This window comes from Leiobunum rupestre, chromosome 5 (assembly GCF_980474605.1).
Source record: "Leiobunum rupestre chromosome 5, qqLeiRupe1.1.hap1, whole genome shotgun sequence".
Classification (NCBI taxonomy): domain Eukaryota; kingdom Metazoa; phylum Arthropoda; class Arachnida; order Opiliones; family Sclerosomatidae; genus Leiobunum; species Leiobunum rupestre.
Window position 1 is genome coordinate 19,631,118 of NC_143388.1, and position 27,883 is coordinate 19,659,000.

General features: G+C 33.1%; 1 protein-coding gene across 2 annotated transcripts in view; it reads right to left on the reverse strand.

The window, feature by feature from the left end:
* LOC149943736 (P-selectin-like) overlaps positions 1-27,419 on the reverse strand; it is a 43,165-nt gene extending 15,746 nt beyond the window's left edge. Inside the window, exons 1-8 of one of the 2 annotated variants that reach the window (XM_090175975.1) lie at positions 27,210-27,419; positions 26,089-26,223; positions 21,528-21,704; positions 18,619-18,759; positions 16,832-17,011; positions 16,554-16,670; positions 8,646-8,813; positions 6,844-7,035 (exon numbers count right to left, since the gene is read on the reverse strand). In XM_090175975.1, coding sequence (XP_090032101.1) covers positions 6,844-7,035; positions 8,646-8,813; positions 16,554-16,670; positions 16,832-17,011; positions 18,619-18,759; positions 21,528-21,704; positions 26,089-26,218 — 1,105 coding nt within the window. In that variant the 5' untranslated portion in view covers positions 26,219-26,223; positions 27,210-27,419. Of the gene's footprint in view, positions 1-6,843; positions 7,036-8,645; positions 8,814-16,553; positions 16,671-16,831; positions 17,012-18,618; positions 18,760-21,527; positions 21,705-26,088; positions 26,224-26,446; positions 26,543-27,209 lie in introns of those variants that run through there. The other variant, XM_090175976.1, reaches the window with a different exon arrangement.
* Positions 27,420-27,883: the final 464 nt, after the last annotated feature.

Below are 27,883 nucleotides of genomic sequence, written 5' to 3' on the forward strand. Positions count from 1 at the left end.
TCCAGTAATCAAATCATTTGGGAGGCGGATAAAGTGGATTGCCGTGGGTTGTAGGTGTTTGTGTTGTGGATAGTAACCGTTTTTTTTGTTAAAGACCAACGGAGTGCTCAGGGTTACGATAAAAGTGTTAACATCAAATGGCACGGATTCCACCAATATTTCATGATATACCTCTTATCAATAGCATCGGTTAGGAATTGAACACGAGTCACCTGCCTGGCAGGCGCGTGTTCAAACATTGAACAACTTATAACTCTACAGAGAAATTAAGGAATACGAGCCGATTTAATGTAGCTTTTCCCAAAAAGGTTAAAAAATCATTATACGGAAATGTATTTTTTTTGTTATAGATATTTTAAGAAATTTAATTAAAAAAATAACACTTTCATTGTTAGCATGAATAAAGGTTTAATTGAAAATATACAAGTTGGCAAGCCAAAATATACCTCTCCTCGGAAGAATTGTCCCTAGTGGTATTAATTTCTCGAGATAACCCTTAAAGATATGTCTCCGCAATTTAGAGTTATTTGTTAAAAATGTTATACCAGTTCTATCCCGCCCGGTATAAAATTTTAATTATAATTAAAATAATTGAGACGAAACGACCAATTTTAATTTATTCAGAATATCATAAGTTAAGTAGTTACAACAGTGAGTTAGACGTACTATAACTATGCACAATTGAATTAAACCCTTTTTACAGTACAAGTTTATCAGTTGAATATAATACGAAGCAAATTTTAATGAAATAAATATCTACAGAGGGTATTATAACGACCGTTCGCTTTTTGGTTTATAATTTTAACGGAATCGGGCCGATTTTAATTAAACGATAGTTTATCGAAATTTTGTTAAAAGAATATTCCCTAAGGCCGCGTGATAAATTTACGAGAATAATTTCCCGTCGCCGTTATATCGAAAAATTAGTTGATTCGGGATTGCCAGAACTTTAATGTCGTGAACGAGTGATTAGAAAATAAAACGGCAACCAGAATTATGCAAAATTATAAATGTTTATTTTTATTCAGAGCAGTCTATGGAACGTTCTAGATTTAACTTTCATCAATAACCCAACAATATATATCCCTTCTACGTAAATGTACAGAACTGGTACTCAAGTGTCTAAGACTAGATTTGTCTTAGTTCATCGTGATTGAAAAATAAACCAAAACACACTTACACTTAAGTAAATATCATAAATTATACTGAGTAATTTTAACTAAATTCAAACTACCTAACTATAAACTGTCTTAATTAACAGCTGAGATCTACTTAATTAGCCTCACAGGATGAGTTGATAATTTCAAGGGTATAATTAGGTTATTCCAATTCAAAAAATAATAACAATCAATTTTGTCTTACAGCTGACTTGAGTTAGTTCACAATTACTTTAACACTTTCAGTCTTAAACACGTACTGTTCATACACTTAAGTTCATTCACTCACGTTCCAAACGCGAAACACAATTTAACTCTTTTCTTGACCGAAGACCGAACATACTAATTAAAACCGCAAAGTTACCTCATAACTTTTGACCGACACCAGAACCCCGTCCTGTAGTAGTTCGTCTGACAGCCAAGAACTAAGAAAGACTATATCTTCTATATTGACGGCAACGTCCTTATATACTTTTATTTTGAGTTTTATTTTGACCCCCTCGAGATTTGACTAAAGTTCGAAAAAATTAACAGATTATATTTTTTTATCCGGTTTGATTGATAGTTCTCCACACGGTGGCGCTATATTATTACTTTGATATAGTTTCCGCGGGAGTTTTGAATAATTATCCTTTTTCTAAGCGATATTAAAAGGTAACAATGAACTACTTTTTGCGTTTTAACGAAATTTTGTAAGAATTAAACAAAAATTTCAAACAAAACAAAAAACCGTACCAAAGAATAAACAAACAAAGTTCAATAAACAATATATACAGATATTGTATTAATCCGTTTGGTAAAAAACCGGCCTTATCATAATGGTTCCTTTACTTAAATATTTTCCCTAAGGAAGTCAATGGCTCGGTGGTGAACTATCCGCATTGTTACTATGCAACCCGAGTTCAATTGCTGATCACGATCAAATTTTACATTAAAATACTAAAATATTTAATTAAATATAAGATTAATATAATCTTTAAATATTTAATTAAATATAAGATTAATATAATCTTTAAATATTTAATTAAATATAAGATTAATATAATTTACAAATATTTAAAATGATGTAGAATAAATTATAATACCTAACGTTAAAACTTTGTAAAGGACATTCGCCAATGCTGTTTCTTAGAAAAACACCGTAACTTAACAACCGTTGGTGCAAGAGTACATCTCTTGCACGAGGCAGACCTGGGTTCGGTTCCCGGCCGGCGCCAATAAATCTCAAATTGATACTAACACGAATACCGTGTACAATTGGTGGAAACCCTGCCATTGGACGTTGAGAGGTTGCATAACACTCAGCACTCGGTCCGTCCCAAAGTCATTAAGAAGAAGCTGGAGAGAAAACGCCCGTACAAACACACCAGACCCAACATCCACAACCATCATCACACAAACACAACAAACTCAACACCCACAACCGTCACAACACGAACTCAACATTTACAACCTACACATAAACATTACAATAACGAAATATCCAATCAAACTGAATTAAAACTGTCGCGACGGTGAGCGTTGACGAAAAAAAGACCAACCAAACCAAACCCAACCGCAAATCAATCCGTTAACGCTCACCGTCACACGGTGGTTTTGCCAACCCTTCGAGAAACTGCGTACGCAATGATTAACCTTTGCCCCGAAAATGCGAACGCGTTCGCAGGCCTGACAGACAGACAGACACTGTGATTGTATAACCCGTCCTAGGGGACTTTGTCTCCTCGGAGAGGTGAAAATCTAGTTCCCGACTAGTTTCGAAACGACCAACGTTTCATTGTCAAGAGATACAAAGAAAAATTATTCGGCCCACTACAATATATATATTTCACTTAAAAAATACCTTTCCAAACAGGGTCAAGATAAGGCCCATTATCTATGTTCATAATTTTGTTACATGTTTTCATTATTTCAACCGTTTCACGGGTATTACGCTCGTAATAGTTTCTAGGCTGCGCTAACAATTCAGTTTTTTCCCAATCAATACGGTGTGTAGAGTTATTTTTGAAGTGTAGCGCAACGGCTGATTTTTCGTAGTTATTATTTTTACAAAATGCTTTATGTTCAGATAAGCGTTTTTTAAAAGACCGCTTCGTTTGACCTATGTATACATTATCGCATTGCTGGCATGGAATTTCATAAATGCCCCTTTTTTGAGTTTACTGAATTTATGTTTACCTTTATTAAAGTTACTTTCAATTTTATTACTAGGCCTATATGCAATTTTTAATTTAGATGATTGATTTTTATTTTTAATCAATTTTTCAATTTTATACGAGACTTGTGCGTTATAGGTGAACGTAGCAAACTTAGTATCTAATTTAAGATTGATTTTTAATTTGGACAGCATGCGGTCAATTATACATGGGTCAAAGCCTCGATTATGCGCTACGGATTTAATATAAAGTAATTTTTTTTAGCCGCAACATCATCAGAACATATTTTTTCATGCGCCACAACATTGTCTTATATACACCGATTTTGTGATTATAGGGGACCCTAGATTTAGCGTGGGGAAATAGATTAACCGTATTTGGTTTCCTATAAACTTCTGTTGATATACAATCAAACTCGTTACGTTTAACTAGAACATCTAGAAATGCCAGTCTATTCCCTTCTTCAAGTTCGAGAGTAAATTGAATAGCTGGGTTAACTTCGTTAAATTTCTCTTTGACAAAGTTAGGACTATTTGTTTCCTCGGTTACTAGAAACTATTACGAGCGTAATACCCGTGAAACGGTTGAAATAATGAAAAAATGTAATGGGCCTTATCTTGACCCTGTTTGGAAAGGTATTTTTTTAAGTGAAATATATATTATACAAAAACAGTTCTCTGAACAGAAAAAACCGTGTTTATTCTTGTAAATGTTACGGCTAAAAGGGACAGATATTGAAAGTTCACATCTTGTAAATGTTAAGGCTAAGAAGGGACAGATATTGAAAGTTCACAACAGCGTTTCAAGTTCTGTTTAATTTTCCCAAGTGACTTACGGAACACCTATGAATTTTCAGCTAATAAACTTAAACGCTGGAATAGCCCTTAGGAACACTCTTAAAGGACTATTCCAGCGTTTAAGATTATTTCCTACCGACTGAAATAATCCGGGACCGCAATGCGCATGCGTGTTAGCTGAAAATTCATCGGTGTTCCGTAAGTCACTTGGGTAAATTAAACAGAACTTGAAACGCTGTTGTGAACTTTCAATATCTGTCCCTTCTTAGCCGTAACATTTACAAGATGTGAACTTTCAATATCTGTCCCTTCTTAGCCATAACATTTTTAAGAATAAACACGGTTTTTTCAGTTCAGAGAACTGTTTTTGTATAATATCTGTCCCTTTTTCATTGTGCTAAAATTTTGATATTAATGTCGACTATTTGTTTAAGTAATTGATTAATTCGAAGTTACGTAATGAAATAATCATAATTCAACTTCGTTTTTATTAATCTCAGATTTGGATGAACATGATATTTAGTATAGTCTAAGCATAAACGTATACCAAGTAATTTATATTTAGTATAGTCTAAGCATAAACGTATACCAAGTAATTTACGCAGTTTGCGGTAGTCGTTTTCAAAATATTTAAAATAATATATATACTATAGTCTAACTACCAATATAAGCTCATTCAAGAGTCCTACTTTACCGTTTCCTTGTCAGTTCTAAAAAATAAGCGCTATGTAGGGTAGAATTTACGGAAATCACGGTATCACCAAAAAAAATTCCATCTCGACTCCTATTTTATTTATTTGCAATTTTACTGAAGCCTTTTTAATTATGTAATAATTGTACCAAGGCTTAACATACCAAAGTAATTTTTGGAAAATAAATATAATTATAAATACCTTGAGCGTTGCACTATCAGATTTAAAAACTAAATAATCACTTATGGCAACTCTGCGACTGGCGTGCTAAAAGCGAAAGGGCCAATCACGGCCCTTTTTCCCTCTCAGACAAGTATTCCACCCCCGCGTTTTCCCCTTTCTCCCGTCCCGAAAAGCTTGCTCTATCTCTAGCCGGTGGTTTTTAGAGCTGATAAATTATTAACTGAATTTGTATTCGATGATTTACTAACTAAAATTAACTGGAATTGATTTGAAATATAGCAAAGTCTGAGGATTGAAATGTCAGAAATCGAATGGTGTTTTCCGATTTCACCTACGACAAGTAGTTTGTTCTCTAGACCGTACTGTATACAAAAGTGTCGAAATGCGATGTTTTTGCAAATTTGAAGTGTAAAATCGGGTCTTAGCGATCGAATATAGCGCAATGCTACACGATAAGGTACGGGATAAACAGCTAAACGGGGATGGAGTGGAAGGCAGGAGTCGAGGGTAAGAATAAACAGTAAACCTATCGGTTTACTTTAATATTGTAGCGGGCCGAATAATTTTTTCTTTGTATCTCTTGACAATGAAACGTTGGTCGTTTCGAAACTAGTCGGGAACTAGATTTTATATTTTTAATTAAACCTTTATTCATGCTTACAATGAAAGTGTTATTTTTTCCTTAAATTTCTTACCCTAAGCATGAAGTTCTTCACGCTAACGTTTTTACTTATAGATATTTTAGTTTTAGTTTCAAATTAGTCAAAACCAAAGTAAAAGCCAACATTTCAAGGTTTTATATAAATATTTCACAAAATTTTATATTTTATCAATATACAATAACGGTTTTAAACCTCAAATAAAAGCAAAGATTTTTAAAATATATACATTTTCGTATTATAAATATTTATATCAATTAATGAAATAGCCCAAAAAACTTATTACAATTATTTTTAAACATCTAAGAAATATATTTATTTTTTTTCAATTATTCCCAAAAATTATCTCTAAATCTAAATATTATTATTGATAGTTCCAAACTTAGTCCCCCACCTCCTTTAATCTGCCTTTAATCTCCTTTGGTAAAAGCATTTATGTTTTAATATCTATCGATCTGTTCTGAACCACATATTTTAATCGAAATATGTAAATTCCCGCACGGTTCTCGAATTCTTTGGAACGACAAATTGAATTATTAATACATATGATTTTAACGCACTGTTTGAAATTGTTATAAATAATTTTTTCTTGGTCACTTTTTCGCTTCGTGTAACATGGGCGTGGATATGCTCATATAGAAAAAAACAGTAGGAATAACTTGGTCCTATTAGATTAAATTTAACCAATTAGCTTCCAGTAAACTTTAATATAGTACGAAATAAAAGTTTAAAAAAATATTAAACGTGTATTAAATTTTAGATTTTTATGGGCTAATTGTTTCTACGAAAGCAAAGTTTTAAAGGCTTAGGAAAGATTATAATTAAATTACTTATGGTTATGATTATTAAAACTTCTTATTTGGGTTTAAAACCTTTCATGTCAAAACCTTTATACTGTGACCAAATTAAGTGACCTAAGCCTCGTTAAGAAATGTAATTCTATGGGGTTTCCGTTAAATTCGACGGTAGCAATAAAGGTTGTAAGCTTGCCCTATACTGAATCTTTGTCTAGAAAAGTCTTTTTATATCAACTTTACTTTTTTTGGCTGTACTAATTTTTCTCGCAGATTTTACTTTTTAAAGGAATTATTCGACAACGAAAAAGGCGTTATATTATATAAATTTTGGCGGAATAAATTTTATAGAATTGTAGAAATCATTTTTACTAACAAGTTGAAACTGAAAAACTCTTTGCTTACGACTGCAATCCAATCCGTGTTTATCTGACCATTCTCCATTTTCATGACAAGTTGTCTTGTTTTGTCCACCAACTTGGAAATATGGGGTCTCGCATCTAAAGTGGCAAATCAATGGCTGGTTTATGGCATGTCGGACACACGACATATATCTTCCTTTTTGATTTGGCGGTAATGCGCAATTGTGGGTGGTAGCTTTAATGAAAAATTCAAAACCACTCGACTTCGAATCATTGAAAAGATTCTCGATGTCACAGAAATGTATTAGTTCAACATATTTTTACAACGTGTTAATGCAACTACAAAATGGTACTATAGGTAAAAATATATAACAAAAATAAAATACAATAGTCTTGCTTTTTACGAAACTGTAATAATGCTTTAGGCGTTGCAATGGAAATTTTTACGCGGAAATTAAATTACGCCACCAAAACCACCTACTTTCGCCCCAAATCAGCTAAGCCACTTAAATTATTTCATCCTAATAAAATTTAGTCAGAATTGTGACGATGATTTCGATGAAATTGATCTTTAAAGTTGCATAGACATCTTTTATTAAGTTACGTCATAAAATTCCATTTTCATTTAAAATCACCAATACGTTTTTTAAATGTAAGTACTAAATAAACCAACTCACAATTATAGCCCATCGAATCATATCTAGGTATCCTGTAGGATTAAATCGCTCAAAATGGTCATATTTGATAGAATTGAAGATTTTTTAATATCAAGTTTCAACCAAGTGATTAATTATGTTAATGTTGCAATTTAGAATGTAACGCAAGGAATCAATTCCAAAAACGAACTCAAAGGAATTCTTAAAATACTTGAGGAGAACGTTGAAAAACTGTTAGTGTAGTTAATGACCGAGGCCATTTTACGGATAAATTTCTGTATTTTTCTGATGATAATAAATAAGTTTCCCTTCCATGATAAGTCTAATATATTGATTACAAATTTTAATAAAGCGGCATTTAAGCCTCATTTTTTCGAATTTAAAAGTAACAATAAACCTCTAGAATAGTTCAAACTGATTAACAATTTAACACTATTTTGTTTTGTAGTATGATAACTGATATTAGACATTTTAAGTTGTTAAAAAAGTTAAAAATATTAAAAAACCTTAAAAAGGAATTTATGTTTTAATATGTTTTCAGGAAATTTTTCCGCCTTTTATTTTTCCGGATAATTAACAACACTAAAAATGTTAAAATGAAAACCACATAGTTCGTCCAAATTGTGCGAATTTACGTCATCGTATCAGGAAAAATAAACTAAAATGGTGTTATTATTACTTGAAAATAAGAGCAACTATTAGAAATGGTTCAACTAAATCAATATATTTTTGTCTTAGCAAAACTCCTAGAAAATGGTAAAGCAAAAATTACGCTCAACCAACGAAAATTAAATTTAATAAAAATTAGCATTGAAACTATTTAAACCAACAAAATATATTTATTTCAATAAACCCAAGACACGAACTTAGAATATTTAATGTTAAATCTGCATTTAACAAGATATTAAATTTACCTCTTAGAATAAAGTACATGTACCAATCTAATTGTTAATTTTTGGTTAAAGTTTTATAAAGCCTGCATAAAATCAGAAACATTAAATCACAAATAACACCTGGAAAACTTGATAAAGGACAAAAAAAGTTATTTTTAAGCTCTTAGTCGACTAAAAGGATAAGAAAACGAAAATTTCACGTGTTATTATAAACCATAAGTGACTTGTTTTCCATGAGATATCTGGTTGTGTCGTGATCACGAGTATGCACAGGTAGATTATTTATTTAGACTTACCTTTACATTTTCCGAAGCTACCTTTCCATTTTCCGTTTTCACATTTAATTAATCGTTGTCCTTCCAAATAATAATTATCTTTGCAAGTTGCGACACCACCCTGGCCAACCAATTCAATATTTCCATTTACTACTGATGGTAATCCACAATTGATACTGGTATTTTTTACTACATTGAAAGGAAACCACAACGCGAAAAATAAGAATTTCGATATATGAGGTATTACCTGTGATTTCCAACTAAAATAGTCGATAACGGTTGAAACAATGACTAATTCACACAGGGACGCCCAGTTCCCGAATATTTGCTTCGGGCGATTGTTAAATGTGCGCTTGGGCGGCGGAGTTAGGAACTAACGGAAAACTAAGGTCAACCGGGGAAGAAGGAATAGAGGGGGGGGGGGATACAAATGTAGCTCAGCAGCTGGAAAACAGGGGGGACTGGCTCAATTTGTAAAATGAATTTTTCTGCGTTAACGAATGAAACGTTACTCGTTTCACCACTAATTAAGAAGGGGGAAAAAGAGGTAGATGACGAAGTAAGTATTTTCTAAGGCTTAAGAAACGACCTTATTCCTTTCTGCATTGTAATATTCTTTTTATTTCAAAGATGATGATGCTGATGATTTTGACGAATTAATTTAGCAGGTGAAATTCGAGACACTATTAGAAGAGAAACTAAGCCTAAACATTAAAAATTTCAAAACGCGTTGCATAGCAACGGAAAGCCGAAAAGGGGAGAGTGTGGTGGAGAATAGTATGCTATGCAACGCGTTTTGAAATTTTTAATGTTTAGGCTTAGTTTCTCTTTTCGATATAACAGTCACCAGCCAGATTTCCCACACGGTACTGATGAGTTCCAAATAGAACGAAACTGGTCTACCGTTGGAATTTCTGGCTATTTTATTTAGTTTTTATTTAGTTTATTACTCGAAGATCTATTTGATCCGAGATTCGCTCTAAGACCTATCGGTACGAGTTATTAGTAAGTTTTTTAATTTTTTCAAATTTGTTTAGGATTTAGATATATTATCCCTTTTAATTATGGACTAATCTACTTTTTCGTGTATTTTATCATCCTGCTGTGTGCTCGTCGTACCCCTATAGGAGCTCTTTCCAATGGGTTTGACTCTCTACCTTCCTAGGTAGGGTGTCGGCCGGAGTTGCTAGAGCATCCGCTCTCACTCCCACTGCTGTGTGCGAAGTGGCGGGCTGGTCGTCTCATTGCTGCACTTTCTGCTGGGTTGAGCGGCTTGCGTCGAGGGTGCGACCATCAGTAAAAGGGTTCTACTATCCATGCTGGTTTTGTCACCTGTTCGGGCTTGTGGACGCCGGCGTAGGGCATTCTGATGATAGACCTCCGGTGGTGTGGTTTAAATCTTATCGGTACACCGGGCTACAAATTCTGACACATGTAGGAGATATTATTTTTGATAAGATGAAAACGCTTTAAAAAGATTTACACAGAAACCCGAGTTGATAATGTTTATTCAAAACACAAGGATATTTTCTGGTCCAATTTGATTAATGTAGTGGAAGGTGATACAAATTGTGATTTAAGATAGCACTAAATGTTTATCATTATTTCATTCTGGATAATAATTTCAGGCTAATCTTCGTGATTCGGAGAAAGAAGTTGGCCTAAAAAGTGAGTTATTCCCTTTATATAATGCACTGATGGAAGTTTCTGAAGTAGAAAAATGAGGACCCAGCGCAGAACACCTAACTGTGGTTAAAGAGGACCAGGAAAGCTTGTACTATATTATAGGTGCAATAATACGGAAACTTTTGAAGCCAAACAAAACCAATTCTAGTCAAAAAGGAGGATCAGTGCTACGGGAACCTGATAGAGAGGAAGTGCCAAACACAAAAGAGACTGAGTAGATAAACAAACCCGTAATGGTTTGATTTAGCCCACATAAGAAGCTTTTAATTTTTTATTGAGGCATTAAACGTTCATGGTTTGAAATTTAATCAATCAAATTATGTTCGTGAGAAAATTAAATGTACAGTAAGAGCAATTAACGAAGATGAACAGATATCTTCCCAATGGGACGCAATTCGTCAGAAGGCTGACATAGGAAAGGAAGAAGGAATTAAAGTCTTTAAATGCATAGTGGACACAATGGCAAATACCGCAGGGAATGGGGACCCCAACAAATTAAAAAAAAAACATATATATATATATAAATAGAACAGCGCAAGAAAATAGAAGCAGATATTAAAAAAACAATTGAGCTACAAATATCAAATTAAATTTGGTTAGTGTTATACTTGTAATACTGAATAACAAAAAGTTCCTATTTTAATAAAATTTGGTTACAATGAAATTTTTGAAGTTTCTGTATTTCCACCTGAAACTTTGAAATGTACCATTATTGTTCCTTGCTCCATTATTTCTAATCGTTGACTCGTTCTTCCAAATTGGTAAAGTCTGGGCTTCGAACCAGCCTTACTAGGTTATCGTTGTTTACTAAAGAGCTGTTCAACGGGATCTTGATTAGCATGTGCAGTAAGCACAAATTTTGCACCTTTCCCCAACAAGAAGCGAATTATTTCTAGCATTGCATTTGCTAAAAGTAAATCGAATTTTGTAAGTAACACTCTAATTCGTACTTTTTGAAAAGGAGGCTTTATACTAACTATTTTGGCGTAGCCTTGAAAGAGTTTCCGTTGTTAGTAGAATTTTCTTTTTATGGAAATTTTTTTCATCCAAATTACTAACATAGCTTTCCCACTCATTTAAGTATCCGAGAAAGTCTGTCTTCAACCACTGGGAAAAAAATTATGTCTTTTAAATCTTTGGAATATTAAATATTAAACTTAATATTACCTCTAGCGTTTTATCATTGGCTGTTGTAAGGTTTTATGTCATTGTTCCTAGAATGGTATCCTGCATTCAACTGGCCAACATTCAATTCATCAAACCATTTATTGAAGTATTCTATGAATCGTATCAACTCCTTATGTTCCCCAGGAAAATACGATTTTAACGCGTTTGCCACTGTTTTGCTCAAAATATGCGTAGCTAGATTTACCAAAATTTAAAATTAAATTAAATTTAATAAAATATTCAGTAATATAAAACAATTTCGAAATATACCTTCACTTTATTTTCAAGGGACAAATGGACTGCAGTAATTTTGTAGAGTTTCCTAAAATTAGCTCCATTCTCCATTTCCTTACGATACAATTTCGAACTGTCTTGATTAAATGAGGGTCATCACAAATAAAATACAATGACCTTTCAGGAGCGAATGGATTTTGCACTTGAACTTTTCTTGTTTCGTATTGAAATTGAAACATTTCCTATTAGTGGTAACTCCGTCACCTACCACTCCCAATACTTTAAATCCAGAGAATTCCAGTTTTTGAATAGCTTCCCAGAGAAGGGCATCGAATTTTTCCGCTGTCAGTGAGTGAGTGGTAAAATGTGCAAATGGTCATTTAAATCCCGTTGATGCTCCTCTGATCATAAATTGCATAACATGGGTCGCTAAGGGTTTCTCTTTATGTGTATAACCAATCACATCTCCAGTATTCTTTCTGTACACTAGGTCTTCGTCTATTTTAATTTCATCGGTAATAAGAAAAAAAATTCCTGGTGTTCTTGTGTTTTAGAGTTTTCAAAATCTTCCTTCATTTTAAGGAATACATCATCGTGAAAACCTGGAGTTACACCTAAATTTTTTGAATGCCTGGCTAGTGTGCTTTTAGAAGGAAATAGCATCACCCCAGATTCGTGCAAAGATTTATAACGCGCAGGCGATTTGGCATATATGAACATGCACCATTGGAAAACCAGAGGGTGCCATCGCCTTCTATTTTTGTGTTTTGTTTTTAACATTGCTAGTTGTGTTTTTAAAAAAAGTCTTGAAAAGTAACTATTTCCCTTATCGTATCCTTTGCTTACACTTTCTTCTAAAATTTCAAGAAGGTGGTCGTGGTCTTCTCCAGAAACTTCCTCACCATCTTTATTAATTTGTTTTGTAAATTCAGCTCGTAACCTTTTAATTTTGATTTTAAACTTATAATCATCATTTTTACTGTTTCTTAACCTCTTCGCCAGTTCAGCTTTACTCAAGTTTGAGAAGCGAGTGATACTAGTTTATTGTTTTTCTCTTTACGACTAACAGTCACTTGCATCTAGGAGCAACAAACACAACACCCCACACAAGGAGAACGCAACCCGTCAAAAGTCGTGGATTTTCTTGCGTACGTTTTTCATTGGCTAGACGCTTTAGCGCCTGCTGCCGTCGGAAGGGGAAAATTCGGAAATTGTCTTCCCCCCGCCCGTAAAACGTTCATCGTAAAGGCTCGTGACGCTCGTCCAATGAAATTCGTACACAACCCTTCGTTAGCCTGTTTAAAGGCTAGTTGCGTTCTCCTTGTGTTTGTTGCTCCTAGCTTGCATGCTGAGTCTTTACTTGGCGCAAGCGAAACACCTTGATTTATTTCCATTATTTACTAACAGCTCGCATTTAGCGCTATGGATTACACCAGTTCTTGCGCTTTTAAAACCATTGTTTTCTGTTCTATTTTCAAAAATTTCTGTAAAGTAATTTTCTACATTTCCAGGGCAAATTTTAAATAAATTGAAATTAAAGAAAATATCCTCCAGATCCTTATTACATGTTATTTTTTCAGGAAATGTAGATGCAATATCAGGATGGACTAATGGTTTCCCTTGAACTACATAAATTGGTATCAAATTGACATTTAGATTAATACAGTAAATTACTTTTTCCCTCTTTTCATAAAATTTGCATATTTTAAATCCTTCCTTAACTTGAAAAATTGCCCATTCCAACGGAGGAGAAAAGCCTTTCATAATTGAAACCAGATCAGTCGGATAATCTTGAGGTGGTTGAACGGTACAATCTATTTCCATTTCAACTTGGTTAGGTTGTGAAAGTACAGAATTGATATTTTGTTCTCTTAAAGGTAGCGAATCTAATTGAACATCGACTGGTGGAATTGGTGAGGAAATTTTAACTTCATCAGCTCTTGTTGTTGACAAATTCATAATTAATTTTTTTCTTCACTGTGTGGTTTCAATTTTGAGACGTATTCCTAAGGCTTCCCAAAAAATATTATTAATTAATAATACAAAATTTCCACATAGACTTAATTTTAAAAACTTACATAACCATGCACAGGATCAGGAAACTCGGGTGTGTGTCCTTTACCTCCAACAAAATGCTTCGAACATAAATATGTATTTACACTAACTCTACTGATGGGATAATCCTCACTGTTGAGCCAATTAATCCATTTTTGACACTTAACATTATTCCTCTTTGGCTTTGGGAATGGTATAAAAAACCACTGTTATGCTGCTTACTGGTGTAACTTGAATAACGTTTACATGATTTATAAACGCAGAGTTTTTTCATTTTTATCCAATGATAAAAAATATATAAAAATCTCAAATAGATATATTAACGATAACAAAAAAAAACGGTTTATTCCGTTTAATCTAGGTTACATGTACCTACTGATCTGTTTAAAAAAACCGTTGTAAAACCGAAAACCGTCTGCTACTATAGTGAAATTATTACCAAGATTGCGCTAGCCCTTTTCTTTCTGTGGCGTTTGGCCGGGTTGGTTAAAAAGAGGGTTTGCATTTAACAAGCCACTTTTAGAGCTTTTGGAATAGCACGGAACGGGACGTCCCTGTGTTAATTAGTTAATGGTTGAAGTATACTTATTCTAGCGACCGCATTTCGTTAAAATCAGCACGGTACGGGTCCTTGATGTCAGTTTAAACCATTGTATCACGTTTTATATTTAGATAGATGTATTGGTCTGAGTATTATTCTTTACTTTCCACATTAATAACGGCTACGTCTTTCGGTACCCCCAAACTTTTCGGGTCCACATTTGCAACACTTTAAATATCTTTTTATCCAGTAAACATATCAAAACCATTTTTCTAAGATATACTAAAAATTGTTTCCTCAATTCACCTAACCAAGTTTGGTTGGTTAAAAGTAGTAAGCGGCGATTTGTCAGCCCCTTTCATCCGAACCCCTTAAACACTTTTTAAAAATATACGCAGTCTTTCGTTCCGATCGACTTTCAAATTCCGTTTTATTTGTTATCTATATAACTGATATACATCTACACTGTGTGCACGTTTCAGCTCTGTCAGTTTAACAGGGGGCGCAACAGCCCCTATTAAAAACAATTGAGCAGTCTGTCTTATAATTTTGGATCCGATTGACTTCTAAATTCCGTTTAGTTTTTTAATCTATATAACTGCTATACCTCTACACTGCGTGTACGTTTCAGCTCTCTCAGGTAAACAGGGGGCGCAACAGCCCCTATTTAAAACAATGGAGCAATCTGTCTGTGGACGGACCAGTCTCATTTTTCGAATGTAGGGGTTGCGCGTGAAATGGAAGATAATATTTGCCAAAGAGGTTTTTCTTATATTCTTTTGAGATCGCCAGTAGTCAGAAAGAATCGAAGGGTACAACGCTCTTGCGGTATAGATGCACGCGAATATTTTTTAGCTAATAGAATTTAAATATAATTGAGTCTTATTTTAATTTCTATTTTGTGGTTCTTTTGATGTTCTGTTTTTTGTACTTTTAAAATTGGCTTTTGGATTATTTTTATTTTCCGTAAGTTATATTATGCCCAAATATCTACATGCCCGGTGTGGAACTATTATTATGGAATTGGCTGATTTGTTTAGTCTGCCTTGCTTGTTTTCCGACAAAACATTTTAAGATCCGAATTCTTTAATTTATTGTGTTTTAATCGTAACACTTTGTTTCAGGTCTTTTGAAAGAACATTAAGGGTATTAGATTTCATATAAATGGACATTTAGATTATAACATCTAAGATCGGAGAAGGTCAATTTTAATTTAAATGTTAGAACACTAGTCCTAAGGTTTAATTTTTGTTGAAAACTAAAACCAAAACGCACTTGTAGGGAGAGCTTAAATTAACTGGCGATTAAAGCGGACTGAAACACTCCAATCGCTGAATTTCTTGACCTGACACGATGGGTTACGTGAGAATTAAATTGAAATGAAACCAAACTTCTTTAAAAAACAAAACAACTACTTTGTTTAACTGATTTTACTTAATGCCCTAACACAAGGGGCGCTTAACTAGGAGACGGCCGCAGTCGCTCCTTTCTGGACTAAGTCTAAAACTCTTCTGCTTCTCTAACGGTTTTCTTTCGAAACTAAACCCTTTTTTTCTTAAGACTGGCCCTAACGGCCAGTAATCCCTATTTTGGGGTTTTTCCAAAACGTGACCATCCCGCGGATGGTCGACACTTTATCCACATTCCCTTTCATTTCTCAAATTATCAACATGAGGAAACAACTCCCTCTAGCTATTTGGGGAATTTCCACACTTCATTTTTTCGCTTCCCTTCATAGGGTGGCTATTAGCTACTTCCTTGACAAAAGGTATTGGCCCAAGTGGCGCCTACAAAATACGTGGGGAAATACCGATAACTAAATGACAATAATACATACAATACACTACCTAAATTACAAATATTACAAAATTAAATTCAACATAACAATACACTAATTTACCTATATACATTAAAATTATTAGTTTACATTTAATTAATTAATTAAAATCAAAAACCATTCTATACAATTGAGATTTAACAATTTTAGAACATAAGTGATTCGGTTCTTATATTGGATAGATAAAATTTAGAAAATAAAGCCTTATCCCGGACTGTAGATCAGTACAAAACAAATATTGGTTGTAGTAACAGACCTCTACTATCTCATATCAGAACAACAATTTAAAATTTTTCATTTCCCGGATGTAAGGTTAGGGCCTCCATATCAAAACAAACGTCTAAAACCACAACATTTACGGTGTATCAAGTTAATTCTTATCTAGAGAATAATCATCAACATTACTTACAAATTTCGTGACATCCACATATGAATTTACAGTTAGATACTTCGCAGATTGTCTTTTCCACAGATTTGCATTTCATTTTAATGGAGCAACGTTCCATTTCCTTTCTAGGGCAATCAACTATTTTAAATAAAATTTTCAGTTTTGGTTTTGTTTTTAGTAGTATAGACAAGCGAGCCAAAATAAAATAATAGGATTAAAAAATTGTTTTACGAATATTAAACTTCGTTACATGCTTACTAAGAGTAATGAACGTTTCATGCTGAATTGATTCTACTTACTATGCAAGCATTTGGGCATGTCTTCAGTCCAAACACCTCCTTTTTTACAATACATCGTTTTCACTCCTTTAATTACGAAATGGGGATCGCAAGTAAAATTGCACTTCTTAATGTAATTTAATTCATCATGCAGTTCACACTCCACTTTTCCATTATCCAATTTCGGAGGCTCACATAATTCTTTGGCCAGAAAGAAAAAAATATTGCGTGAATAGAGAGTATCCTTTTGCGAAGGTGTTATAATCATTTAACTTTGACCTAGTAGCGGCAAACGTGACAAGCTCTTAAACTGATGGATTAACGTCTGCTAAGCAGAAACTTTGTGATTCATATCGGTTAAGAAGACAAAAATCGATTAGTTTATGAGCTTCCCGTGTTCGCCGCTGATTTGGCTTGTATCAAGTGATTTGGCTCATTAAAGCGAGTATATAAAAAATATTGTTTTGGCTGTACTGCATCGACTGTAAAATCTCTATTATTGATAAACTGTTTATGTTTGACTATAAAAGAAAGTTTTTTGTGGCACATGATAGTTTAAACGTTTTGAAATACTCTAAATGTTTTTCACCCATAATATTATTTTATTTAAGTTAAGTCTACCAAGTACATAAATTAAATAAAGTGTTGATCACGACTGATACTTCATGGTTTTTAAATACATTTATTTAATTAAAAGATTTTCAACCATGGTAACAAATTTTAATTGATATGACCATTGAGTTGGGAATATTAATCTAGAGATCCAATCAAATCTGCTCCCCGTGAAACAAGTTTTCGAAAATTACGAAAGTGCCGTCTCCTCCAAAATGACGAGAAAACGTTATCATGTGACCCGTGGTACCATCCATTATTTTTGAAAAAAATAATATTTTTGCCGGAAAACGCGTGTTATTTGAACGAACCATTTAGAGATAGACGGCGCCACGGGTAGAATGAGAAAGTTCTCTCGTCATTTGGGATCAGACGGCAGTATTCTTATATTTAAAAACTTGTTTCGCGACGTTTTGATTGGACCTCTAGATTAATATTCCCAACTCAATGGATATGACTATCAAGTACATATCCAATTCCAAACAAACTTTAGTGGAATGGTTATCCCGTTTTCTGTACACTGATTTAGTATTTAACGAAAACGGTTAAGAGAAATCAATACGAAAACTGTTAAGCTTGTTTTCCACTAGCGCGCGTCATAATGTTATTTTCTTTACGCGCGTAAAAACGTTTGAACGTTTCAAAGCTGAGAAACGCGTCGTTGCGCGCGCCAGTGGAAAACAAGCATTACTGTAATTACGAAGACTACGCGCTAAATTCTAACGTTACGATAATAAAGATAACGGGTCGATTCCAGATGACAGCGGCTACCGAAATTTCGTCAAATTTACCATGATAACGAGCTGATACCAGCAAAAATGAAACAACTAAGAAGATTACAGAAGGACCACAAGGACTTCGAACGATTAAAAGTTAATATGGAACAGTAAGACTAATAACAAAACGAGTACAAAGTGATTGTGTGATCATAACTTTAAAGCATAAACAAGAATAAGTGCAGGGTAAAGGACCGTGTTTAGGCCCTCGCGCTGAACTTCCGTTGATAAAATTCAGCCGGAATTAAGTCTTGTTATTTCCATCTTAAGATACTAAAAACATGTATTTCGTTATAAAAAAATAAAGAACAAAAATGTATGTGAACACCTGCACCGAACCCTTGATATTTCTAAATCCATTTAATAAATAACCTCAGTTGTTTACAATTTTTGATTGAGCTGTGAAACAGTTTTACTTACCTAGTGGTGCACAAAAGCAATGGTCTGTAGGATTTTCCCCTCCTCTCATAACACAGGATTGTTTTTCTCTAACCTTACATGTAGACCATTCTGTTAGATTTTTTTTGCAATTTAATTTTGATAGCAATGAACATTCTGAAGCTGCAAACGATAATTTTCCATTAAAATAATTTTATCTTGTTAATTAGATAAATTATTAACATATTCATGGATATATAATTTGTCGTATGGTATTTTTCAGTTTTGCTTGATATACGCTTTTAGGCTATTATATCGAAACAGAAAATTTAACTTAGGCTCAAAAGAGAGAGAAAAGGGCTCTAAAATAATGACTGGAGGCACTCTTTAAGTGGCGCAATCTACTTAAATAGGGAAATGGAAAGATACACAATTCTTTAAAATGGCAGTTCAATTTTGTGATAAGCGCATTACGCTCACTTGAGAACGGGTCGGAGCGTTAACTTTTAGTGATTAAGATTATTGATATGTCATATTTTATTTGAATAAATGAGCAAATTAGTTGAGTGTTTGTAGGTGAACCTGTCTTAGAGATAAGCGCTTGTTCTAAAAATAGACGAATAAAGGGAAAAGCAAGTAATAATTCGCCTTAAACCCGGAATTAAGATCTTCTTATGGAAATATTTCTTTGATTTTTCTGAATTTTACAGTATTTTGAAAATTCAAAAATGTTTTGGTTGCATAAATAGGTAATATGATTTTGGAATTTAAAGTGAAATATAATATATTTTTACTGAGTTGAGCGTTAGGTACCTTAAGAGCCAATGAGAGCTCAAGCATTTTCCCCAAGAGCGCAACAGAGGGAGACATTAGCAAACCGGGTTCATATGAGTGTCTTTGAAAGAGACTCGCATAATCTGAGCTTTGCTTAAGAAGAGCCAGATAGACATATGTCAAGTTAACATAAGAGCTGTTTATATTAAGTAAGAAATGGCTATTACTCGCAAAATTGCGCTAGGCACTCGCCACCGCTAACGCTCTCTAACGATTTTTAGCTCAAAAATAATATTATCTAAGAATATGATTTGTTTATTAACCAATTTTAATTTAATACTAAACATTATATTTCATATTTTTGCAAAATTCCATTTCATGTATTTATTGACGTCACACTACGCAGTATCGTCACTTGACAGGGGAAGTTCAGAACCAGGGACAGAACCCAGAGGGACCCCAAAAATAAACTAATTTATTTTTGTTGTTTTGGTCACCGCGGGAACCTCTACGGTTCAAAGGTTTAGTTTCGATTTTTTTAATAAAGATCTTACGATTTTATTGAAATGATATTTAAGTCAATTTAATAAGAAATCTTTAACACCGCTAACACGCTTGCGTCCACCCCATTTTAGAAAATGATGGGAAAATTTAATTGTGTCTGAAGCATGGAAGGGAAAACTAGTTACAAGTGTTAGTTTTAACTAATACTTTATTTGAGCAAAGCTGCGTCATAAATAAATATATTAACAGTTTTCCAGAAAAAAAATTGATTGAATTATGTTATTGGCAATCAATTCTCAATTTCAGCTAGACCAAAAGCTACCAATCTTCCGAAATTCAACTTGTCAGATTTAAAAGTATGAAGTATCAAGCCTCAATACAAGTAATGTCCTACAATTTTACCAAATATCGAGGTAATCAATAGGTTTATGAGGATAAATTCGTTTAAATATTATAACCGTTTACAAAACAATTGTTTCTAAAATTAACGGTTAATGGACGCTATTTCTCAAAATGGATAATAGGAAAAAAATATATATATATGAGGTTTTATTTTAATTGGTTTTTAATTGTTTAATCAAAAGAACAGATAATTCTTTCAAACATTTTCATAGAATGCCTCGTCAAAAGTTAATTTAGGTTTTATTAATTTTTTTTTCCAAAACCTCATATTATAGTGATACATAACCTTTTTAAACAATGAAATTAAAATACATCGTTTTTTTAAGTCCCTTGATCTATAGTAAAGCTACTTTCATAAAAAACCTCGATTCGCATGTTTCAACATTGAGACCTATTGCCAAAAGTGTATACGCTTTAACGTAAAGGTTGTGGATAAATATTGCCCAAAGTGTTGTGAAACCTGGAAATTATCGGCTAATGTTCAAACCATGTACGAGAGCTAAACTGTAAAATACTCTTTATTAATAAAAATGTATATATTTGCCAAAGACAACAAAGCAAGTAAATTTTTCTCTAAGTGAGAATATAAAAGACTTGACTGGTTAGGTCGCACTCCGTAACCAAGACAGTGAATCCAGTGTCCCGACGTCCCTTATATAGCGGGCCCCTCGGATGACGCTACCGGTCTCCAACCTAATAGGCTGGAGAAGAAAGCCCGCCAAGAAAACTTGATGCAATAGTAAGCGTCACCGGTAACTTTATCCCGCTCTTAACACTTCGGGTCAGAGGTCGCCACTATCGGAGAAAAAGCCTAAAAATTCCGCCTGCAACTAATTTTTCAGAATTTTGGCGAAAATTTTGATTATCTAGCCTCGATATGCAATTAAATTATTTAGGACTCTATTCAAAATTAACTTGTTTCATTCGGATCCGCTTCGAGTTTGGCTCGGTTGAACATTTACCCCAAATTCAACTTAGTATTCGCTCGAATTAGTTTAAACAAGGCTCAAATTTATGACGATTAAATACTCTTAATAGTTGTCACTTACACCTTCAAAAAGAAGTCCGTACTCTGGAATTCAAAGAAATTTCCCTTTTATAAGCTTGCAAATGAAAATAATACACTCTGTTACAATACAACGGCCAAAAATAATAAAATGGTTAAATATCCACAACCAAAATAAACCCGAGCTATACAATCCTTCAACTCAAATAAGTGAGCCGACTTTGCAAACATACATTTAATTAAAAAAAAACCAAACAAAACTTACATGAGCAATTGAACTTCAAGTTAGCTTTATTGGTGTATATATGGAAAATGTGTGTTGGCATTTTCCCAATAAATATATCACCGGGTTTCTGACAAGTTAAAGTACATTTTCCGTTTTCACAAACAGCTTCTGCATTTATTCTTTTTACTTTACGTCCCATAGAACCATATGAATTTTCTTAAATAAATAAATTATAATATCTTATATTATTTTATTAATTACCGAGTGCAAAAAAAAACGAGGCGAGTCTCTCAAAATTTAAAATCCCCAGAAAAATCCTATAGGAATTCTTCTTGCTAAAATGTAAATAATCGTCTGCAATTTTAAATGTTTTCTCCGCTACTGCTCGCATATGAATCGAGGGAATATCCAATCATTCCAATGTTAGAAATTTTGTACTTATGATCTCAGATTTCAAGTGATTTCAATATTTAATTGATTACATTAAATAAATAATCAGCTAGGCTAATACCCAAGGCACCACCTTAGGCCTAAGTCATCATGCGACTTTTGAAGCCCTTAATTCAGGTGGACGGGTTACAATGCGTAGGAGGGTGGTGGCAAGCCCTGCATGCCACGAGATCGAGCCAACAGCTCCCTACACTAACTATTACCGTTAACCTAGACAAGTTTTTATGGAAGGGGAAACCGAAGAACTCGGGGGAAAACCCCTTTAACCAGTGGGGAGAGAACTTGCAAACTCAACGCGGAAGGAGTTGTTCCGAGTTTTCACCCAGTGCCACAACCTGGGATCGAACCCGGCTCCTCTTGCTGCGAGGCGAAAGTGCTAACCACTCCGCTACTAAAATTACGTCATTTCACAGCTGAAATGTACACCTGAAGTCAATCGGTATAAATATACCGGGAGGACTATATTTTCTGGCCACATTTCGCCTTAACAAATCGGTATCCCTCCGAAATCGATGCGTTTCACTATTTTGGGCGAGTTATAGGCTTCTTCTATAGGCTTTTGATTAAACGTATTTTGAAACAACTTTCTAGCACGGCCCTAAAGTTGATTCCGAGCTTTAGCTTAACAAGACATTTCTCTATAACAGATAAAAACATACTTTTAACCGTAGAGTTAAGAGTAAAGGCATTAGTTTCGAGGTACAACAGAAGTGTTGCGTAGATTCCCATACAATCCATTTTTATTTAAACTATATTATATTATTTTATATTATATATCAAATATTTTACTTTTTGACTAGGCTTTAGCTTATTTGAAATAATTGTTTGCATAAGTAACAATCATTAGCATAAATTTGGCTAGTTGTCAAGCTTATGGTTACTATGTTAATTATGTTTTTTTAAATAGCATGTTAGCAATATTATTTAATGACCAAAATATTAAATTAAATAAACATTATTTAACTTTTAAAATTTACCGAAAAGAGTTTAGACAAAGAAAAAACGACATGTTTATTAGGGTGAAATGACTGCAAATGTATTCATTTTGCACCTAATTTACAGAAAAAAATTAAAGGTTGTCAATAGTCTGTGATTGAAGCTTTAATTTAGAATGTTTATAACCTTCAGAGAATAATTAATATTTGGACGGCAAATGCATCAAACCTTTAATCATATTACAGCTAATAATAATAATACAATTTTAGACTAAATGCCGTCTAGTTGCATCTTGATCAAAAATATGTTTATTTCCAGACCCATTTCAGTCATATTACCGATTTTATGTAGTCGTATTCACAATGTCAGTAAACTGCAATACACTAGGTTTTATAAACCCGTTTTGCGGCCAAAAATCTAGATGGCACATAGAAAAATTATTTTTATAAAATTAGTTTCTTTATAAAATTAGACATTTTACAAATCTAAAATTTTTTAATGCGCCATCTAGTGGACAAGTTAGCCTTGTGATACTTTTTTGAGCAAATCAAGCATCGAAATCAGTTATGAAATAGTTCCATATCTTATATAAAAAAATTATTGCATTATGTTATCGAAAAAAACCACTGAAAAATGCACCAAATTCGCCATTTTCGTTTGGGTTTAACTTGAGAACCCGCAGGCTAATTTCGATTTCGCTTTTTAAAATTGATAGAAAACAAGTGATATTACTATAATATTTTGAAAAAACTTTGGGATTTTTGACAAAGTTGCGGCAATGAGTTTTAATTTTCAGTAAAACAATTTCTGGTAAATAGCACAAAAATAGCCAGAAATTGGGCTATTTATGGGCTAGAAATTGAAATAGTTGGTGAAAAGTTGATGCATAAAAATTAAGAACCAAATTGTCCTAAATACGGATAAATGACCAACAGTTTTAACTTATATCATTGTTAAAGAGACATATGTGAACTCGCGACGAAATTACTAAGATGTTAGACGAAAATAAAAAGTAAGTTCCCGTCGGTATGTTTATATCATTTATCTTATAACCATAAAATCTTTTACAAAATTAAAAATTGCAATATAATAATGAATCACACAAATTAATTACAATTTGATTTTAATACATTTTTAATAAACAAAAGTAAGGAAAATTTAACTTTTTGAATTTTTAACATGTTTTGCTTCATCATATCAACTGTATTATATATGAGTTAGATTTTTAACTATTTGTATACATCAACTGGACGGCGTCATTTATCATTCATTATTATATTGAAAATTTTAATTTTTTAAAGGAAAAGTCCAGGTTGGGTAAAACTTGGGTCTATTTGAAAGATCATGTTTAAATAAACTCAAAAATATCAGTCGTAAAATTGTATCTTTTTTTAATGACGAGGAATTAATTTTTAAACGAGCGAAATTTACCGCCAAGCGATCTGCAATTTTTTGTTTCAGGGTGACGTTTAAGGACTTTAATCACGCGCTGTTCGCGCTATAACAGGCTTTAACAGCGCTCTGTTCCCCGCGCGTGCTTGCTCCGCGTGCGGTCTACGAAGGGAAGGCGAAAGAAAATGGCAGCTCGCTTGGCGGGTAAATTTCGCTCGTTTAAAAATTAATTTCTCGTCATTAAACAAAGATAGAATTTTACGACTGATATTTTTGAGTTTATTTAAACATGATCTTTCAAATAGACCCAAGTTTTACCCAACCTGGACTTTTCCTTTAAGGTTTTATGTTAATAAGATAAATGATATAAACATTCCGACGGGAACTTACTTTTGATTTTAGTTTAACATCTTAGTGGTATCGTCGCAAGTTCACATATATCTCTTCAACAATTATGTAAGTGAAAATTGTTGGTCATTTATCCGTATTTAGGACAATACGGTTTTTAATTTTTATGCATAAACCTTTCGATAACTATTTTAGTTTCTTACCAAAAATAGCCCAATTTCTGGCTTTATTTGTGCTATTTACCAGAAATTGTTTTACTGAAAATTAAAACCAATTGCCGCTACTGCGTCAAAAATCGTAAAACTTTTTTCAAAATATTATAGTAATATTGTTTTCTATCAATTTTAAAAAACGAAAATGAATTTAGACTGCGGATTCTCAAGTTAAACCCAAACGAAAATGGCGAATTTGATGCATTTTTCAGTGGTTTTTTTCGATAACATAATGCAATAATTTTTTTTATTTAATTTATAGGGCTGTGCGGGTAGTGCTTTTTCGGGTTCGGGTCGGGTACGGGTAAATCAGAAATATTTCTTTAGGGTATCGGGTCGGGTAGCCAATTTTTATCGGGTATTCGGGTATTTAAGCCTAAGCAAAATAACTATTCGGATAATAAAAATAACGGGTAATTATCGGGTAGTTACATTATTTAAGGGAATTAAATAATTAAACTTTTATTTATCGAAAATTCAAAAACAATCCTTTTATTTTAGTATTTTAGTACAGTTTCATTAGAGACATATGTTGAAATATCACATTTTAGCTGTAAAATATGATAAAATACATGAACTTCAACTTGAGATCATTTAGATAGCTAAGGAAGACTAGAGTAAAATATGAAAATACTAAAATAGTCCTGGACGGTTTGGTCAAGGTTAACTAATATTTGGCGGGAAAATTTGAATACCCGAATATTTGGCGGGAAAATTTGAATACCCGAATATTTGGCGGTAAAAAATTTAATACCCGATCACTTTCGGGTATTTAAAAATTTAAATTTCGGGTATCGGGTCGGGTATCCGCCCCGATACCCGACCGAGTATCGGGTCGGGTATCAATACCCGCACAGCCCTAATATTAATTTATGGAACTATTTCATAACTGATTTCGATGCTTGATTTGCTCAAAAAAGTATCACAAGGCTAACTTGTCCACTAGATGGCGCATAAAAAAAATTTTGATTTGCTGCTCAGAAATTCAATGCAGTTAATTGCAGTTTTTGATTTCGACTGAAATATGACTGAAATACATTGCAGTTCAGTGTAGCAATACAAGTGATTCCTACTATACTTATCACTTCCACACAGTACAGAAGATTTATTTTTCAAAAAAATTTGCTTTAAATAAAAGCCTTTTTTCTAATGTGATTTATCCTTAAAGTAGTTTTTTGAAATATAAATTTACTAAAATAACAACCACAGCACGAGCCAAATTGTGCTCATTATCATCAAATATTTTAAAAAACCTTACATACCAAACATACGTTTAACCGTAAAGTTAAGAGTTAGCATATTAGTTTCGAGGTTCAATTGAGAATAAGTAAATGGTAAAGATGTCAAATATAACAGAAGTGTTGCACAGATTCCAATATAATCCATTTTCATTCAAACTAAAAAAAAATAACCTTTATTAATTTTATATTTTTTACTCACTAATCATTTGATGCAAAATAAGAAAACACTTGGTGATATTTATTTCACGCAATGAATAAAAATTGAAAAAGGACACTATTAAAGGTAGGAAGAAATAGTTACACTTTAAGGATCCCAGTTTAGAAACTAAATAAATCAAACACAAAGAATTATCAAAACAACTATTTCCGAGTTATATACCTTTCACTGTATAATTTCAAAAAGTTGCAAACTAGGATTTCCTTGGTCCAAAACAGTGACGCCCCTTAGTTACTTTGACGATGTGCGATTTCCAATAGTCAATTGAAATTTAAATAAACAAGGATAATTGTTTTATTCCATAGTTCTGCTATTCAAATATTAATAATAATTTAAGTCGTTGCGTACTTTATTATATAATGCCGTGCTAGCCTCGATAACGATGGTACAGTTAAACAAGGCAATGATTTGTCTTGAGGCTTCTGATTTACGCCATATACAAAAAAATGTGGCATTGCAAAGTGCAAGTAAATAACAAAAACAAATGAGTAAATAAGAAATGTGCAATGCGTTTAATAAAACACAGAAGAATACAGTAGGAAAATATGTATTTTTGTACAAGTAACAATAAATGTTCGAACTTTCTTTTTGTAACTCTTTCACAAAGACGACAGCGTCGAATGAAGGAATCGCATACATGTTGAAGTATAACCGCTGTGTTCCGAATATGTTCACTTTGGTCTTTGTGTTTAATTAAACTCATTGCACATTTGTCATTTGTTTTTTGTTATTTATCTCAATTCTAACGAATTCCCCATATTCCAAACCCCATTGTTAACATGATGTTTAACAACTAGAAAATACATTTCGCAGCAAAACACAAAATCATGGAAATTAATCTGGTAGCTCACGCCTAACGTGGCATAAATATAACAGTTAAAAAGCCTTACCTAAAAAAATCCAAAGAATAAAAATTTTGACTTACCAAAATTGACATAAAGACTTAATTGGAGACGTTTGGTTTGTTAACAAAGCTTCAACTAATCTTTAAAAATGGCACGACCACAAACGACTAAACCCTCGGAAAACTCTTGACGTGACGCACAGATAATGTACAATACATTAAAACAAGGTGGATGACGTTTCTTTTAATTATTCGATTAATTACGTTTTGTTCGCATTGTGGATGAATGCTTAAAAAACCACAAAATATTATTTGCCTATTGAAGTAAAAATATAAAAAACTTGTATACTTCCACCTCGCAGTCGTTCCCGACAGCTGTAGCCACGTCGCAACACCTGGGGTGCGATGTTTTATCATTTCAAAAATGATTTTAATTGTTAATTGCCCAGAAAAACAGACACTTTTATTAAACTGTCAATTCAGCCAGAAATTTACAATTCAATTCATTGTTTAAAATAATAATATTCAAAATTAGTAACATTTATCTTGGGGAAATTGTTTTGGCTGCCGGAAATATTTTGCTTTGTGAAATAATGAATTAACCTTTAAAACTTTAAGTTTGCCAAAACTAACAAGTGTAAATGTCTTATTGAACCATCTGCGAAAATATATTTCAAAAAATGAAAATGACTTGAGATATTTGGTAAATCATATTTACACAAGGATAACGCAAAAGTAATTTGACTTCGTCAAAT